This window comes from Ascaphus truei, chromosome 8, assembly GCF_040206685.1.
Source record: "Ascaphus truei isolate aAscTru1 chromosome 8, aAscTru1.hap1, whole genome shotgun sequence".
NCBI lineage: Eukaryota > Metazoa > Chordata > Amphibia > Anura > Ascaphidae > Ascaphus > Ascaphus truei.
This window is the reverse complement of record NC_134490.1, coordinates 11614029-11631174: the sequence shown is the minus strand read 5'-3', so window position 1 is coordinate 11631174 and position 17146 is coordinate 11614029. Positions and strand designations below refer to the sequence as shown.

Genomic DNA, 17146 nt, shown 5'->3' with positions numbered 1-17146 from the left:
CAACCATTTAGAAATTCACATCCACTTCCTCTTTTGAAAGAGGCTCTCACACCCACCTTTTTGAGCTCTGCCCTTTTGTCAACAAAGTATCACAAACAGATCTGTTGCTGTGTTCCAAACAGCAGACTGTCTATTACTCTGAAAGCTGTAACAATAATGTGTTGCACTTAGTAATATAATGTTACATATCAGCTGCAGCATTTCACAGACTGCAACACAACGTTAGAAGGCCATTTCGTTAGGCACACAATCAGGATTTTTATAGATTTATAACAGGAGCACCAAATGATTGCTAGTTTAGGTAACAACGTAGAATTATACTGTACATTGTCACATGCTTTACATATAAAAATAAGAAGAAAATAAAAAAAATGAGGAAATGTAGTTTTACTGCTTTACATTATTCAGCAAACTTAAAAAATAGAGGTACTCAAAAAAGGGGAAGACTGATTTAATAGAATGCAACATTTTCATAAGCTGCACAATGTTCATAGAGCTATAGTTTGGGGTGAGTTCAAACTGGCCCAGTGCCATACTGGTCTTCCAGGTGGTTGTTACCTATTGTTCACTGCGTTATAGTTTTATCCAGCATGCCTGAGCATGACAAATTTGGCAGATATCATGGTAAAATCACACATTGATCACCATCTCCATCCTGCTCGAGTACAAAGTCGATGCTTTTTCAGCCTGAATGTAAGATTTTCAGAGCCACTAACTCCATTAACATATTCAAGGAGAAGGAGGTGGACAATTTCTTGCCTTCAAATATTTGATGTGAATCAGGATCCCACAACTGGGAAAGAGTTTAGGCCCTTTCAAATGAATGTGGAGGGGAGACAGCTTCACATAGTATTGCATCGCTCCAACCCAGATGCTGTAAAGTAATGATTATTATCAGTGGTTGACAAATCACCAAAAAATCTACTCGCCACACAAAAAAATCTACTCAGCACCTAGTACCAAACGTGTGCTGCTTGGGCCAATATTTACTCGCCGGGGGGTTAAATCCACTCGCCCGGGGCGAGCAAATGTATAGGTTTGTCGAACACTGATTATTATACCCTGGTGTGGCCAAAGGCAGTACTGTACATGTTCTAACACATGGAAGAAACATTGGCTTCAGTTATCTTTAAAATGGCAACTTCTAACCCAGTTGGAATATATTACACCAAGATCAAACTGTTCCAACCATGTGGCAGTCAGATCTTTAGCTTCCGTTTGTAGGGTCATCCTTAAACTGCGATACTGCTGATCGTGGGACACAATTGCATGGCCACTCCCATTCATTTCCACTGGAATCCCCATGCAATAGTGCCCCGATCAGCACTATAGGCGTTTGAATGAATAAACCACTAAGATTAAGATGTTCATGGATTGTGCCATGTGTGTTCCTCATGTAACTGCATTGCTTTGTGAATCAGTACTTTTCTGGCCGCTAACCAACATTGCTCAATTTTTCTAATGTCTATAAAGACCATGTGTCCCTCTTTTGTTTTTCAAACCTATTACTTTTAATATAGATGTTGTTTTCTGTGACTTTCTGTATGTGATGACTTGGTACAGGAAAGCATCAAATGCATGAACCTTCTGTGTCTTATTTAGCAGGTTTATCCCATAACACTGCTTGTTTGTGTTGCATAAAAGGGGAAATAATCCTTTCGGGTTTTTTTTATTGAAACTTAGCTGGGGTTTAAAAGCAGAAGACCATATGTTCAGAGCCACTTGCTTATAACGGTATTCCCAATTTTGTCATGCCAGTTGGTTCTCAGATAAAGGAACTAGTAACCAAACTGATTCTGTTCTAAGATACCGTTTTATTGGACCAACGTGTACACCCTTTTGCCAGAAGAACTTAAATGTTGGTTCAATTGAGAATATAGAAGTGATACCCATTTGGGAAATCATATATACCTCTGCTGTAAAATTGAAGCTGTTTTGGGGGTAAAAACAGCAACAGAATTATGGAAACAAAAACACTGACTTCCAAGTCCATAACTAGATAACACAAAGTGCCTGAGCTTTGGTATTTATCTTGCTCCTTTCTTTGCTTTTAGTGGCTCTACCCAGGCCTACTCTTCAATGACCGCTTCCAAGGGTCCCACTCCTTATGGGGTCCACGAGGCTCCAGCTACTGCTGCCAAACCTAGAGTTGTCACCACTGCCAGCATCAAGCCTTCAGTCTACCAACCAAGTCAAGGTAAGCCCACTGCGGACATGCAAACTACACCAACTTTCACATCTTTAAATCAACAGTCCCCTGTGTTAAAGTAAGGTATTTGTTTGTAAATCAAGGAACCCTCTATGGGAGGAGTTGCCAACTCCAGTCCTCCATGGCCACCAACAGGTCAGGTTTTCAGATTATCCCTGCTTCAGCACAGGTGGCTCAATCAGTCCTTGCTTCAGCAAAGTGGCTTGATCAGTCCCTGCTTCAGCATAAGTGGCTCAATCAGAGGCTGAAGCTGGGATATCCTGAAAACCTGACCTGTTGGTGGCCCTTGAGGAGAGGAGTTGGCCACTCATACTCAGATCATTTTGAGTGCCATACTGTAAAAGAAAATAACATCCTGTTAGAGTCCAACTCATGTTTCTAAGCAAAGGCATCCGTTTGGTTTCATAAGGAAAAGGCATTACAGTGTCTTAAGTAGGATGTCATTGTTTTATATTGAGTTATGATTTAATAGGTATTACAGGAGTGCAGGTGTGCTTCTGGGAAACAGGCCCATACTGCGTTACAGAAAGGAAGCTGGGAGAAGAGGGAATATGCCCAGGTCAGATTTGGGGGTCCAAGAAAGTTCAAGTCGGATATAAATCAAACTCCACTGAAGAAGAAACCAGCGATTAGAGACCGTGCAGAATGCTAAAGCAACAGTACGAGAAGAAAAGTAACATAGGCAAAAAAGGGTCTGGTGGGGGGGCGGCGAGTACTTTACCTGTCCATAATTATGCTGCTGTGTAAGAAATGCTGCAGTTCTCTGTTCAAATACAAAAGAAACAGCGCAAAAGACCTCATAGTGTAGTATGAATATAAAATTATATTGGTATAACAGGTGAGTATTGCACGTACATCAGATAAAATAATTACTGGCAGTACATGTATATGGACATGTTACCAATCAGAACCACGGGTGGAACGGGCAATCGTCAGGTGGATAATCTCTCCTTCCCCTCTCCTTTGGTGGATCACGGCTGCTGTGGTGTATGGTGTTAACCCGACATCCAGCTGCAGTAGTCCGGTGGAATTCGTCTACTTCACAGCTGTTGTTTCAGCGGGACAGGCTCACGGCATCCAGTTTCAGCAGCCCAGTAGATTTCGTCTGTTGTGCGGCTGTTGATCCAGCGAGACAGGCTCTCACCCTGTATCTCTCGGCGTGTGACGTCAGACTCCGGCGCACGTCAATGACGTCACCTGGTAGCGTCTTCACAATCTCAGCCGGTCAGGGTGGCAGCGGGCGGGAACGGAGATTAATAAAGGGTGTATACAGGATACAAATGCACAGTGGGTAGTGCTAAAGAAGCGTCCTCTTATCCAACGCGTTTCGTACTATTACAGTACTTCTTCAGGGATCTCTGTTCACACACACATGTTTACCGCACTCGTGTTTTAGGGGATATACTAGTAGGTGAGGAGCGCCAACTCCACTCCTCAAGGGTCACCAAGAGATCAGGTTTTCAGGATATCCCTGCTTCAGCACAGGTTGCTCAGTCAAAGACTGAGCCACTGATTGAGCCACCTGTGCTGAAGCAGGATATCCTGAAAACCTGACCCCTTGTGGCCCTTGAGGGCTGGAGTTGGCGCCCCCTGGTGTACAGGGTTAAGATACCAGTCTGCAAAATGGAGTAAAGCATTCCTCCCCAAAGCTGCTCAGTAGTGCAAGTTTTATTCTCTTACTATTTCTCTACAGTGGGTAGCTCAACGAGTGAGGCACTGATTGAGCCACCTGTGCTGAAGCAGGGATATCCTTAAAACCTGACCTCTTGGTGGCCCTTAGAGCTGGAGTTGGCCACTCCTGTTCTAGGCAATTAGAGTTGTTGCTCTTAGTGAATGACCGTAAGTATAGAGCGATACAATTATTGAGAATCGCATCTTGGGGCTAAATCCACAAAATTCAGGTAATCAGGGCTCATAAATTCACGTCACCTATATCAGGAGCAGACATTATTTTCCCTGAGGTGAAGCCATATCCACAAAGCTACTTATATGCAAAAACAACTATCTATATCTCATTAGCGTAGCGATGTTAGGTATGTCTGCGTGTTACTCCGTTCTAGACTCTATGGGGCCTATGCAGAGAGCTGCGAATACATGGCGTTGTGCATGTATTCGCCAAGAATTGCTTCCTGTATGCAGAGAGCCGCGTGTGTCTGGCGAATAAACAAGAAATAGCCGCGTGAAATTTAAAGAGCTTGAATTCCGCCAAAGTGTTGGCGAGAACAGTGTTTTAGAGTAATAGCGCCATGTTGTTAATACCGCCATATGCAGAAAGGGATAATAGCATAAATTCGGCATTTGGGAGTGAGTGTCGGCGCTGAACACGGCAAATGAGCACGGCACGAAAAATCGGCACTATCTGTTGCGTGACATGCCATTAATGGCTGTCACTAACACAACAGACACGAAACACCAGCTGTGATTCTTACAAAACGTTTACTATTTTCTAACCCTGTCCCCTGTAATTAATAGTAATAGCAGCAAACCAATCACTTCAAGAAGGGTTAAAAAAGTATAATATATGCACCATCAATGAACACCCCCCCTCCCTCTCAACAAGTTTATCAGCTGATCGTTCACAAAAGGTATGAATGAAAGTACTTTACTCAGCTCCCTAATTGTTAAAGAGACTACAAAACATAGATATGTAACAAAATATTGTTAGCACGTTCACAATAAAAAAAAAGCCCTGGTGAACACAATTGCCTTCACATGTGTGTGAAAACTAAAGATGTGGCTCAGTAAAAAATGTGACCCTGTCACAAGTGTCATACTGGTTGCTGTGTTATAAATGCGTGAACATAGTTCAAAAGTGAGTACCTGACAATAAATAAAGATGTCTTACTTATGATGTTTGTGAACATGTACACAAACATGTGGTTTGTCTGCAGGTAAGTACCATGGTAACAGTAAGAATGTAACAGTGACAAGAGCATGTAGAAAATGGGAAATATACAATAGTGCATAATGTATATTGTTATAAAGTAACAAATATATCATTTATATACACATTAACAAGTATATATATATATCTATATATATATATATAGATATATGTGTATGTCAAAATAACATGACTTATGCATCTGTTATAATATTTTTTTATGCAAACGGAAGGCAATGGCAAAGCCTATGTTAGCGCAGAATGACACATGTTTTTTTATTGTAGGTACTTGGGGGGTTTCATGAAGGCTCAGTACGTAGCCCTGGTTTGTGTGTTAACGTAACGGTAGGCTTATACTCCCGTGGTTGGGTGTTATTGTTACAGGGGCAGTATGTGGGCAGAGTGCAGGTGCTTGAAAATGGTTGTTAGATAAGCCTTCAGTAATAAATATGTCATTAATGGTGAAGTGGGACATGACATGTCTAAGTTCGAGTTCAATGACAGTTCAGCATTAAAAATGTTGTTTGTCTACCAATGGACATAGTAAATAAGAACTTCATCCTTCTGTTTTAGTGTGTGAATAATGTCATATGAAAAATTAGTCTTTGCTTTGAAAGTACCGGTGAACTATGTAACCATTGTAAAACCTTTAAGAAGCACCAAAGTAATCATACATAAAAACATCACGACAGTGATGTATGTTTGTGTTTACATATGTGTCTTGTTGTGAAGTGTTTAACATTTACATTGTACTCTTGTGTTACACATTTATTGCGTCAGCGCCATATTCGCTACTGTAATGCAGGACCATAACTATGTAAAGTACAGTTCGTGTGATGAACCTTATGGTCCCCAGAGCAGACCAGCGTAATTGTGTAGGTCAGAGACCCATTTAGTCAGCCTTCTGAGTGAACGGTTTTGCCGACCTGTGCAAAGTGGGACGCCATTTTTAATGAGCCCACCTCTATAATAGTAAGTTTTGAAGATGCTGTTCAAACTGCAACAACATGGGGCATACAGGCGCCTATAGTAGGGGAAGCTGTGGCAGAGGATGGTGAACATGTCAGTGGTTAAACAGTTTTCAGCAAATCGTATAGCTGAATTTTATAAAGAATACACGTATGGTGGCTATAAACTTGTGGATACGTGGACAACTACGAAGAATGTGTGTTGTTCTTCAGATGAGTTATACTGTAATATTAAAAGCGCAGGTGGTTAGCATTAATTTACCTGAGAGGCGACAGTGCGAAGGAGGCGCAACTTTTGTAGATTGTGGCCCCTTTAAGGGCTGATTGGTTCTCTGCCAGAATGTGAAGAATGCGATCACGTGATGCGGAAGTGATAAACAACATGCGATACAGTCACAGCATTACCGAGCATATCTCTGATTAACACCGTTGTCCTCTGACTTCTAATACATGTAGGTAACTTCAGCAATGTCCATGCTCAGGTACATAGTAAATATTACAGTGAAATCAAGTATAGGATCGTCGCAGACAGCGTTTTTTTGATAACCATATGTACAACAATTATTTTGCGCTAACATGTGTGTGTTATAAGGTTCTGTGCTGAAGCAGGCATACCAATACAACAAAAGTTTAGGTTACATGTACGCAAATAAATGTTTCGGCATGCAGGGACTGTTTATGTTAACAATTACCTTATCAATTCGTTCATTACCTTACTGATGTTTGTTACATTAAACATGACCCATTGGCTCATATGCTGCAGAAACCGTACAGCTTGTACAATGTATTTTTAATGCATATCATGTGTTCACACAATCTATACCGGTGTGTTGTACGACATCTTCTGCTTCATGTTGCTACACACATGTGTATGTGACAGCATGTGTTTAGCAAGTTTTATTTCTTAACATATATTTATATAGGTAAGGATACAGTTTGTACCCACCTGAATATAAAAATATATATATGTTAATATATGTGTATATATATACATATATTCATATATATATATATATATATATATATATATATATATATATATATATATATATATATATATATTGCTATATGTCATTGAAACCATAACAGCAGCATGTTGTCACGTAGTCTGCTGAGGAACTTAAGTATTGTATGAAGGTAAAACTGTAGCCAATGTATACTTGTATGATTCTAACGTTGTTCCCCATTGTGGGGATGTCATTTATGTAATATGAGACTCGTAGCTACGTGTTAGGGAAACTGTGTCCAATCTCACGATTGTATTGTATATTATCCTCATCACTAATCACATGTGGCAAGCAGTTAGGCTATGTTGTTCGTAAGTTATGTGATAGTATATCGTTGAAGGTCTAGCTAATACAACCGTGAAACAGTTGTGTTAGCTGAAGCACCCCTTTGTCTAATAGTACCTCTTTGCACCCCTGACATAGTGATATGTTGCAAAATGAGGTCTAATCGCTACAGAAGTATATTTTACTGAACCTTGATGAATGTATGTAACTTCGTGCAATGCCAACAGTTATTGTAGCACACTCAATATATTAGTACACAATGGTCAGCATTAATATTGCACAATAACTGTTAGCCCCACACAACAGCCGTTTATGTGCTATGCCTATGTAAGCAACGAGTGTGTGCAACGCTCTGACAGGACACTGTAGTGTCGTTTTGAATTTGAGCGCCAAATTGCTATGAAGTCTCGCGAGACTCGCGCGCGCAGCATACCAATGCATGCAGGCAAATTTTCGCCGTATGCTAGTACCTCCGTTGCTGATGCCGAGATTAGCACTCACGTATAATCGCCATAATAACACATTCTGCTAATCGTGCCGCTTTTGCCTTCCTGCATATGGAGAAATAAACACGCCAGACTTTTCAACTTTTATAGCAATGGAGATTTTTATTCACGATCCTCTCTGCATAGGCCCCTATATGTCTCTAACTAAAGCTGAGAAAGATACTGTAGGAGAGGAAATCAACGCTAGAAGTAATACTGTGTTGGGCAACTCATGCCTAGCTGGAGTTACACCTAGAGATGGGCGAAGGTTTTTGGCGGTTCGGCCGTTTGGTTTGCGCGAATCAGTCTCAAAAACGTTGATTCGTCTTTTCCGGATTTTTTTTTGCGTTTAATTATCACTAACGGCGGTTATAGTTAACACAGTGTTCTAACATGAGATAACATGACTTAAGGTTACGTGCTTGGCCTTGGACGATACATCGTTAGGCTTCACGTGATGTTCAGTTAGGTTTACATCATGAGAGTGTCTAAACACAGCTATTGTGAGTTTGGGCTCCATGTTAAAATGGACATGAGGTAAAAGGTGACACTGAGTGCATGTCATTTCCCAGAATACCTTGCTGCAGTGAAAGCCTTGCATGCCAAGAGCTAATGGGGAATAGCAGGGTTGCAGACCTGTCTGAGACATGTGACTGTGCTCACAAGTGAGATTTTTATTTGCTGGAGAATTTTTACTGAAATGTGTTTGACAAAGATGTAGTTCATACAATATCTCACTAGAGGGCACTGTAATTACTTATGGGCCCTGAGATGGTGCTACAATAAGATTGATACTCTAATCTCCTTTGATCTTAGTGTACCATCATGTGGTACTTTAACCCTCTTAGTGATGGACAGTCTTCGGCACCAGTGCTACGGCCCCTCTGTAAGTCACGGTCAGGTGACCACTTTGTGGTCACTCCGCCACTGATTGTGGAGCATAATTACTACATCATAGAGCCCCCTGAGTGCCACACCCCATGACTTAGTAGCTATGTCTATAGGGCAACCAAAGGGTTAAAGCAGCAATAGAAAAAAAAAAAAAACACAATTGAAGATATAATATAATCTGCTGGTTCATGTTGCTCTGAGCTATCTGTCTTACTTTTCAGTTATTCAAATCCCCCTTTTTTTTTTGGCTGCGTTTTCATGTTACATCAGATGTTACTATGGAAACCTCTGTTCTTTTAATGAGTGAGAGTGGCGGCTGCCATTTTAACCTCCCGGGGTGGCACGTTTTCAGCAACATTGCAGAATTAAACTACAGAATTTAACACGGATGGGAATTCTAAAACTCAAGGACATTACAATGATAAAAAGAAAGGAGGTTAGTAGATTATTATTATTATTATTATTATTAATAATAATAGAATCTTTAAATGGGCATTCAGCAATACTTGAGGGAGAAGATATGAGGAGAAGAAAAATTGAGAATTATTTTAATATGCAGGTTTAAAGGTCTCTGGAGGTAGAGGCATTAAAGCCCAATATCGATGATTTGGGCATGATAGCACAGATCACTCTAATAACTCCCCGATTATGTTTCCAGATAACATCTCTTATCTTCTAGTTCTTATGGGCACAGTCACATGACCAATGGGTAGATCCAATTGATCATGTGACCTGGGATTTTTTTTTTAAATAGAAAAAAACTGTAAAATGACTATTTTCACAGAATGGTTTTTTTTTTTTAATGTGAAAAAGGATGACATTTTTCACAGAGCTGATTAACACATTTTGTAAAAATCAGATAAGTATAAGTATTTGTATATTTAAACTTTTAACTTTTTCTATGACAAAAAAAAAATCTTATTAGTTATTTTGGCGAATAAAACTTTCAGTCCTCAAAATTAGAAGTGAATTATTTTGGCTTTGTGACATTTTTAGGTAGTAATTATAAAGCCACTTTGGGTTCCCCGTGACAACATCGTATGAAGTGACCTCCTGAGGGCTTTTACGTCATCAATGTTTTGTTCGTTTCATTGGGAGAGTCAGAACAGGTGTACGACCTCCTCTTCCCTTCCTGACATTGGGGTGGATCGTGGTCATGTGATCACTACACTTTTGATCACGTGACCCAGAAGCCAGAAGGTGTGCGGCATGGGGTGGTGCTGCACAAAGGACTTCTCACAAAGCTCCACTAGGTGGCAGACATATGAACATGTTTCCTTGTAGAATAGCAAGGGGCTGGTGTATCACGATGTCTCCATTCCCATGCATTGGGCCTGTGTCACATGTCAAAATCCTCTGTGCTAAATTTCAGGCATTTGTTTAAGGTCTCTTAGTCAGACCTGCTTATGGCAGCTCAGATCGGCTCAGTGTATAAAGTGCGGCCTCTCCGGCACTCAAAGGGTTAAACGTTGAAGCTGCTTCCCCAAGCAACAAATCCGCTCCATTCAAATGCAGGGTATTAAAGAAGAATCCAAGCAGTACCCTATATGTTTTTTTTTAATCAGGTCTGCGGAATTAGATAATACTTTCTTTTTTTTACAAAAAAATATGTTATTCAACTCAATGCAATTTTTTATGAGTTTTAATACACTGAGCATCTTTTGATTTCTATAGCATGTTTTAGCACACTTCCTCAACAGTGCAAGACCTTTGCAACACTTTCCTGTTTGTAATAATGTGTTGACAGTATTCCCAGCAGTTTGAGCTGCAAACTGTAACAGTAGATAATGTTACTTTACTAATATAAGAATACATTGTAGCTGCTGAGTTGCACTGATTAAAGGATTGATTTGGAACTGAAAGGCCGCCAATTAGTAAACCCTGGGAAGCAGGATATTTGCTGATCGATCGCAGGAGAACGAATCGATCAGCAGCTTAGCTAATTCGTTTTCAATAAAGGTAATCAAAAGCTGCATCTATAAAAATAGATATATTATTATTTTTAAGCTGCTTGGATTGTCTCTTTAAAATCTTCCCCAGCACAGGCAAGATACTTCAAAGCATAGTACAGTAAATATGGGCAAGTGGTGCATGTTTCAAACGCATTGTGCAAACTGCAACGTGGTGCCGGCTTTTACATGTACATGTACATACTAAGAACCAAGTACATACTAAGAACCAACAGTACGTAATTATTTAAGTATTACTTAATAGAAATAATGCTTTTAGTTACATAATTTAACCAACGTATGCTAAATTTGCCCACAACTACAAGATAACCCCAGGTCACTCAAGTCCTAATTTTTTATTAGTTCTATTATTAGTTTTAGCTGATTTCCCAGTGAGGGTTATTCATTAGACCAGGGATGCGCAAAGTTTTCCCTCTGCGCCCACCCCCCCTGTCTCAGGCACTCTGAGGTCATGTGACGTCACATTGCCATGGCGACGCGTCGTAAGAAGCCGCCGGAGACAAGGTAAGAAAACTTACAGAGGCTTCGCGCGAGATCCCCAGCATTTAATTTTAATGCTTTGGGGAATAGCACGGGGCCTCTGTAAGCGCCGCGCCCCCCACAGAAAATCTCTCACCTCCCAGTTTGTGCCCCCTGCATTAGACTATGATAGTGTTGAGTGGGTATAGGGTATGTTAAAGCTTATTACCGTTTAATCGATCTGGCCCTAATGTCTTTCAGTGCAGGGGCCTGTTTGTGTTTGCATATTTTGATTAGCAGACATTTCAGGTGTGTCGTTTATTCAATGGAATACCTTCATTTTGTGCATTTGTATTGAGATTATTGGCACATTTCTGCTCAGCCAAATATATACATGGGAAGAATAAAAGGTCTTGGGAATCCCAAAAGGCTTGCGCGGTAACTACCGGCTACCCTCCTTGCCCGTGTGATAGGTTACACCGGGCAGAATCTGAATATAAACGTGGATTGCTTGGAATAGTAGAAAAAAATAGCAGCGACCAGAAAGATCAGTTAACGGGAGCAGACACTGGGGCTTGCAGTCTGTAGGGTTTTATTTGATGAAAACAGCTTACACCATCAGTTTTCAGTTAGACATAAAATCTATATTGAGTGATTGTCGTTAGAATATCATTGATCATTTTTGAAGACATGCATTGCAGAGATAGAATACCCATTAACATATTGTAGGTCTTCAACGTGCGCTTCACTCTCCCATTGTCAGACAGTGGTGAAGCTACAGTGGGATTCTGGGTAGTGACGTACAAGTGAGTGCTCAATTGTTGTCACTTAGTTTCCGGTCTGATTTATAATATGGATTTCCTAAAACATTTGCCATCTGCTTTGAAACTTATGTGCAGATCCACCAAGGACCATTATGGACTTAAAGGAGCAGAACATGTGTGTGGTGGGGGGGGGGGGGGCTACCAGGTGAGAAATAGGGGGTCTCTGGAGCTGAACCCCTTTCATTTCAGATCACCGATATACTAACCTCCGCAGGGGGTGCTGGTTGTAACTCTGCATGTATAAAGCCCCCGATTAGATATACCAACAGGAAGCCACAAGGGATAACGTCCCAAGCGCTGCCCCGAAGAGCTTACAGTCTAATTGGTAAATGGGGAGACAGATACAGATATACCAACAGGAAGCCACAAGGGATAACATCCCAAGCGCTTATTGGCCCGCGTGCACTTTAAACCCGCCATTTCACTAGCCCCACACAGCCCAGACGCAGCTGCTACCGGCACCCCCTATGGAGGTAAGTATCTTGGAAAGCAGGGGGCCCCAGAGCTGAAATTAACACAGTTCAACTCAGGAGACCCCCTGCTTCAACTCCATAATGTTACAAAAATTTCAAAAAGAAATACATATTAGGTGGTGTATCTTCAAAGTTCAATGTTTTCAGCCAGAATGGGCATTGGGTTAACAGTAAAGGCAGCTTATATATGTATATATGTATATCTGTATATCTCTATTTTATATACTGTAGCACCATCAAGGTACATACAGTAGCTCTTTACAATACATGTGACATAATATAACACATAGTGGGAAAAAGGGCTTCAGACATAAAACAGTAAGAAAAGGAAGCGCTGCCCCGAAGAGCTTACAATCTAAGTGGTAAATGGGGAGACAGAGACAGTAGGAGGGTGTGCTGGTAAGTGCGTCTGCAGGGTGTCCGGGTCAGTGCATATGAGATGCCAGCGGAACTACCCATGAGCTTCGTGAAAGAGGTGGGATTTAGGAAAGGTTCTAAAGGTGGAGAGAGCGGGTGCCAGTCAGATATTGGGGGGAAGGGCATTACAGAGGTGTGAAATGATACGCAAAACAGTGTTCCCTGTACCAATGCATATCCACGGACCATTACAGTTAACACAGAGATTTAATAGGAGAGGGAGATGTCCCATGTTTGTAAAGTCCCAAGTGACTTGAATACCTCCCCAAAGACGCTTTTAAACAACACGTAAAGCGATGCCTCTGAAACATAGTGAACACACCTGAGATATCAGGGATATATGCTAATTTAAACCATTTGAATATACTTTGCAGATCTCAATTAGCACAAACCCTGTGTATCTCAGGTGCGAAACGCGCACCGCATATTAAGAGAAAATTGAAAAGTAATCGGGCAGTCACAAGATTGAGACACTGTTTATCTTATCATAAAATGCCATGTGCATTCATTGAAAGGGGTCCTCAACTCCACTCCTCGAGACCTCCCAACAGGTCAGATTTTCAGGATATGGTCAGGTCAGGTTTTCAGGATATCCCTGCTTATGCATAGGTGGCTCAATTAGTCTTTGCTTCAGCACAGATGACTCAATCAGAAGCTCAGTCATTGACTGAGCCTCTGATTGATCCAACTGTGCTGAAGCTGGAATATCCTGAAAACCTGGCCTGTTTCTTGAGAGTTGAGCACCCCAGCCTTACAAAAAACTCTCCCTTCTTTCCAAGGGTATTCACGTGGCTTCTTTAATAAATGAATCTGATTTTATCAGGATACCGAACTAAAGGGGATTAGTATTGTTTTTCCCTCCTGGTCCTGTGAGTCCTGGTGCTTTTCCCGGTCTGTCCCCTTACAATGCTAGTCAGGCGGTGGGTAGAGATGCCCGGGTGGGTATCTCTGCCCACTTACACTCTGATGCACAGTTTGCCTCCCCACACAGTGAGGCGATTGTAGAGACTTTGGCTCATGGCCCAGCGTCTCCGCAGCAAAGCGCTGCCCTTGTATGAACCCAGAGCGCCTCCCAAAGAGTTCAGCGCGCGAGCTACAGGAGGTGTAGCGGCCTCCCACAGCACAGCAGCGGCTCCAGCAGATAACAGTGAGCCTGGGAGACACCAGGGACGGGAGGCAGACACACACAGCCATTAAACACACAGGTAGATACACAAGATATAAGTGCAGACAGGACGCAATATCCTCACGCACCATACACAGAGAGGGAAGCAACAAAGATGCCAGCAAAAGCATCCCGGAAAATAAAAGGGTTCTCCTTGGAGTTTGCGAGGGGAGGGGAGCAGGAGGACGGGGGGTGGGAAGAGGATGGGAGGACGGGGTGGGGGGACAGGGGTGGGGGGAGGACTGACCGGGTGCTGTAGGCTGTCTACTGTGTATGATCAAACTTTCAAGTTCCGCTTTTTATACTTAACAGTTTTAACAAGTTTTATAAGTTATTACTTAATAAATAATTTGGGGGAATTAGTCATTCATTACCCTGCGGGCTGCTGTGGCCGTTGGCTACCCCTACAAATTCTACGTTTTTCCACATTTGAAACCAAATTGTTGGTAAAAAAATAAACACTCGAAATTGTGCTCAAAATTATTTTCCATTGCAAAGGCGATAGTTAGCGGGGGGCTGGGCTCCGTAGCCCCTCAACTGGGGTTGGCAAACTATAGCATCCCCTGGAGGGACCCAATACTAGCGGGTCAGCTTGGGCCCCGCAAATTCTAAGGCTGGACCTGATTCTGATAATGGCTCCTTATTAACTCTGAGTTAGCAGACCTGGATCTGGCCTGTAGATTTGGGAAACGCCTTTCCCATGGGGAATTCTTTACCAATCCCTACTGTTGTTAACCAATAAAACAGTACGTTTTTATTGTTTTACTGAGAAAGCGCCATTAACGACAAAAATCCTAATGATACAGCAAGCTGGATCTTGGCTTAGAGCAGAACTAATTGGGATCATTAGGAATAAATAATGCTCAATGTCCTAGACAATTATTATCCCACTATTGTTCACTATCTCTAGAGAAAAAAGCATTGAAAGGGTCATTCAGGGAACAATAGAAAGGAAATGAGAGACTGTATATGCATTTTTTGTATACATAGAGATACTCCTTTATCTCTCCATGATCAATCACAGTAACATACAGGCGAGGTTCTATTCATGTCCCAGCACAATAGGGCTATTCTCTAAGACCAGGGAGTCCCTGGGTACCAGCTTGTATGGTTGGCAACATAACTTGAGGAGCTACAGCACATTGCAGCACCACAGACTGAAGAATTCGCAGGAGACTTACATGGCTATGTTAGGGCTCAAAATCAGCATTCAAGGATTTAACCACTTAGCTGCTAAAATAACAATACTTTCCAAGTTAATATAGCACCAAAGAAGCACAAATACGTTTATGGCTTAATTGGATGGAACTGGGAGTGTCTTCTCAAATCGATATGGGGTTTGTTTCAGAATTAAAAATGGCAGCCATGCTTGAGATTTAATGTTTTAGTGGAGCTTTTATTGCTTTGTTTCCCCCAAAAAGCTTTGGGGCTTAACGAGATCATTCTCTAGCTGCGGTGTTATAGGACAAAGTTGCTTAGCAAACCACCCCCCATATATTGAAGGCCCCAAATGGACAGTTAAAAGCTCTCAGCCCAGTTTTGTGCAAACTACTTTGGCCCATTTTTACTAAGTAGTTTTCTGCCGTAAGCGACCTTCCAGTGCTGGAAGAAACCGTACAACTCATTGAGTTGAATGGACAGTAAGGTGTCTCATGGCAAAAGATGGCTTAGTGAATATGGGTGGTTTCCTCTGGGCTGTTGCGTGTCTCCTGGAACCAGGAAGTGTCCTTATGGTATAGCAACGCTTAGTAAATATAGGTCGTAATCTCCTTTTGCATTCCCGTGATGTATTTCAAAAAGAGAGATGGAGCTCAAATTCATTGATCTGTCATTGGTTTGTATTTTTAAATAAAATAGTCATTTAGAATAAGTATATATTTTTGCTGCAGTTGCAAGAAGAATTGCTTTGGGGTTCTGAGAGGTAATATATGGGGCGATATAAGAAGTCACGAGATGTTACCTGACACAGATACAATTCTGTTTTTCATTTTCCTCAGTTGACTCTGCGAATCACACTGACTTGTATATTCTGAAGTGGGGGCTCCCAGGAGCGGATCCGGGCAGTTGTTTTTTTTTTATGTTCTTGGAACCTCCCATTTTCTTAGATCTTCACATATTTGTATCACAGCTATTTATTTGTGTCATTGAGATCACATAGACCACTGGGTCAGCTTCCTTCCAGTGAGCCAATAGAAAGCTGCCATGTCATCAGGACCTTGATACTCTTTCTTTCTATTGGCTGACCCGGCTACCAAGTAAACACCTGTTTTTAATACCAGTAAAGCAACAAAGAATGTATTTTAGAATGAAGGAGGTTCCAAGAGATTAAATAACGTGTTTTATTTCTGCTCCACAACTGTCCATTTTTGTATCAAATGTTTCAGACTTGGGGGGGCGGAAAGTGACTGCAAAGGGCCAAAATAGAAAATCACTGACTGTGTGAGGTTTAATAGAGTTATGTTGATATATAGAGACCTTTGTTTGTAGCAATTAGCAATTTTTAAGTGTAATGGTAGTCTGGACCGAAGCAGGATACCACCCCCCAACCCCCCCCCCCCCTGTAGAGTGTGAAGGAGTTTCACCAAAGTAGACATTAGGCAATTTTAACAACCACTAATGTTGGGGATGTAAAAAGGGAGCCAGGAAAGAGCGTGTCTGAGCACCTGAATGTTTTCCATTCCAGCCTGGGAACCTCCCGCAGGCTCGGTAAGCTGCCTCGTGGTGTTTTGGCTGAAGGTAGTGAAGGAATTTGCCTTGACATGTTGCTTTAAAAAAAAAAAACTGGTTTTGTCTCAGGAAAAAAACCACACCTTGATTTCAGCAACAAAATCTAGTGTGAACGCCAATCATGATAAAACACCTGGGTTGTTTAGATGTGTGTAATTTTCCATGGTAAATATAGGTACTAATCCAGGCTCCATCAACTTCTGAAGTGGCAGGTCAGACACAGTTAGGTTATGATGGTGTGTAAACAAAGTACAGTAAAAATAGAAACCCATGAGTGTTTCTATTGTATTGCATAGGTTCTCCAAAGCTGCTTCACCACATTGTCACGTGTCTTACATTGATTTCTCTGCACATGCTGAGGCATTTGGATGTGCTTTACAAT

General features: G+C 41.5%; 1 protein-coding gene across 23 annotated transcripts in view; it reads left to right on the top strand.

The window, feature by feature from the left end:
• Positions 1–17146, top strand: part of LDB3 (LIM domain binding 3) — a 154935-nt gene that overhangs the window by 120540 nt on the left and 17249 nt on the right. For all 23 annotated transcript variants that reach the window (XM_075610532.1, XM_075610533.1, XM_075610540.1 and 20 more), the window contains one exon: positions 2055–2197. In XM_075610532.1, the coding sequence (XP_075466647.1) occupies positions 2055–2197 (143 nt within the window). The remainder of the gene's footprint in view (positions 1–2054; positions 2198–17146) is intronic.